The following is a 2,149-nucleotide window of genomic DNA, read 5'->3' on the forward strand; positions in this document are numbered from 1 at the left end:
GAAATGTACATGCATAGTCACATTTTACATTAAACTAGGATGAGGTAAAGCATTTTAGCATAAAATGTGGAAGTGAGGAAAGGTAGCATCAAGCTTTCGAAGAGTGCAACATAAATATTTTGGAAAGCCAGGACAGATCATTTGTCACATTTCATGCAGCAATAGAACTTGAAGGGTAAATGCCATATTGAATTTTACACAGATGAAAATTAAGCTGTGAGGGATAGATCTACAGTCTGTACAATTGCATACACTGGATAAAAGTCCTAAATTGAGTTTGTCTGCACTGAATTTTTCATCAGCTGAACAACTGGCATGTTCTTAAACAACAGTACAATCCATTGAATGCACTGTACTTCTGTCCCTATAGCCTTTTTTCTGTCAAAAATTAAATATGGCACTTACTGAGGTCTATAATTTCAGTTCAGTATAATAATTTTCTGTTGTAACATTAAGGTTTTATTAGACCGACAAGTTCAAGCATCTCACAATTGATCAGCTCAACAGTATTCTGATAGATGTGAAAAAAATCATAAAACTGCCTCAAATCACGTTAACTACATTCCCTTTAAAATAATTGGGCACTTAAATGTAATGAATGTGCACATGCACTGTACTTCAAATCTAAGTACACTTTAAAAAATATATAAGAGATAATATAATACTAATGAAATAAAGAGTCACTAAAGCATAAAGAGAGTTTTAAGAGAGTCTTAAAGAGAGTTTCTTAATACACTCAAAAGTCTCAAAAGTGATTATGAAATTATTAAGAAAGCACTCTACATTTCAATAATGCATATTAATCTAATTGTAGTTAACGTGTGTCCTCGTTTTAACAGTATGCTAAAGCATACTCTATATTGTGTCTTAGGGGTTAAGACCATGTAAAATACGATTTTAAAACATGTTTTGGAGTTCTTTAATCATCTATTCAGTTTTCATGAGAGTGCATCTTTGTCCATCTACAGGATGAGAAGAATCAAGTACTTACAACCAACATCTGGTTGCAGCTGGTAAGACACCAACACCTATCACTGTCTGACAGACTGCTCACCAGCAATGCAGTGAAACAGTCATGTTTAATGTGACTTGTGAGACCTCTCTGTGGGTCTGTTATTAATTGCTGAATGTTAATAACTGTGAAGGTGATGCAATGGATTTGTCTCTGCTTCCATGACAGTCCTTCAAATGCTGCCCTTGGTCAATGCTGTACACCAGCAAGTGTGCCTATCAATCTGAAACCCTTGTTAACTGCATTTAAAGATCTCAGCAGTCTATCAGTAAATATAAATTGTATCTAATTTACATTTATTTGCTCCATTAAAAAATCTTAACAGAATATAAATTGAAAGAATTATGAATTATAATTCATGTACACAGCTTCATACAATTTCTGCCCAAAGAAACCTTCTGTATGTACATGTAACCTCTTTAGATTATGATGATTATTTGACATATCTAACACTTAAAGAAGACTATACAGAGATTGATGTTCAGATTCAAGTTAATATCATGCCTAATTCAGTTTGCACCGAGCATACATTTTTAAGTGTAAATGGCCTTGTTGTTCCTGATTGACAATGATGAAGGGATCTTCTCTTTATTTTAGTACTGGTATGACTACTATCTTCATTGGAACATGTCTGAATATCCCGGAGTGACGAATGTACGATTTCCTGACAGTCAGATCTGGAAGCCTGACATCTTACTGTATAACAGGTTTGTTATCTTCACACAGAGAGTAATCGATAAACCCATATGTATATGTGACACTGGACCACAAAACCAGTCATAAGGGTCAATTTTTTGAAATTGAGATTTAGACACCACCTCGAAACTGAATAAATAAGCTTCCCATTGATATATGGTTTGTTATGATAGGACAATATTTGGCCGAGATACAACTATTTGCAAATCTGGAATCTGAGGGTGTAAAAAAAAATCAAAATATTGAGAAAATCGCCTTTAAAATTGTCCAAATGAAGTTCTTAGCAATGCATATTACTAATCAAATATTAAGTTTTGATATATTTACGGTAGGAAATGACAAAATATCTTTACTTAATGTCCTAATGATTTTTTTTGCATTAAAAAAAAATCAATCATTTTGACCCAAACATTGTATTGTTTGCTATTGCTACAAATATAC

At 33.1% G+C, this 2,149-nt stretch overlaps 1 protein-coding gene across 1 annotated transcript in view; it reads left to right on the forward strand.

Annotated features, from left to right (window-relative positions):
* The window catches only part of LOC107559430 (neuronal acetylcholine receptor subunit alpha-7-like), a 13,080-nt gene that overhangs the window by 2,790 nt on the left and 8,141 nt on the right, over nucleotides 1-2,149 (forward strand). Inside the window, exon 4 of the mRNA XM_016243253.1 lies at nucleotides 1,610-1,719. Within this exon, the coding sequence (XP_016098739.1) occupies nucleotides 1,610-1,719 (110 nt within the window). The remainder of the gene's footprint in view (nucleotides 1-1,609; nucleotides 1,720-2,149) is intronic.

The sequence above is a fragment of the Sinocyclocheilus grahami genome, unplaced genomic scaffold (assembly GCF_001515645.1).
Source record: "Sinocyclocheilus grahami isolate Dianchi unplaced genomic scaffold, SAMN03320097.WGS_v1.1 scaffold685.1, whole genome shotgun sequence".
NCBI classification, from domain to species: domain Eukaryota; kingdom Metazoa; phylum Chordata; class Actinopteri; order Cypriniformes; family Cyprinidae; genus Sinocyclocheilus; species Sinocyclocheilus grahami.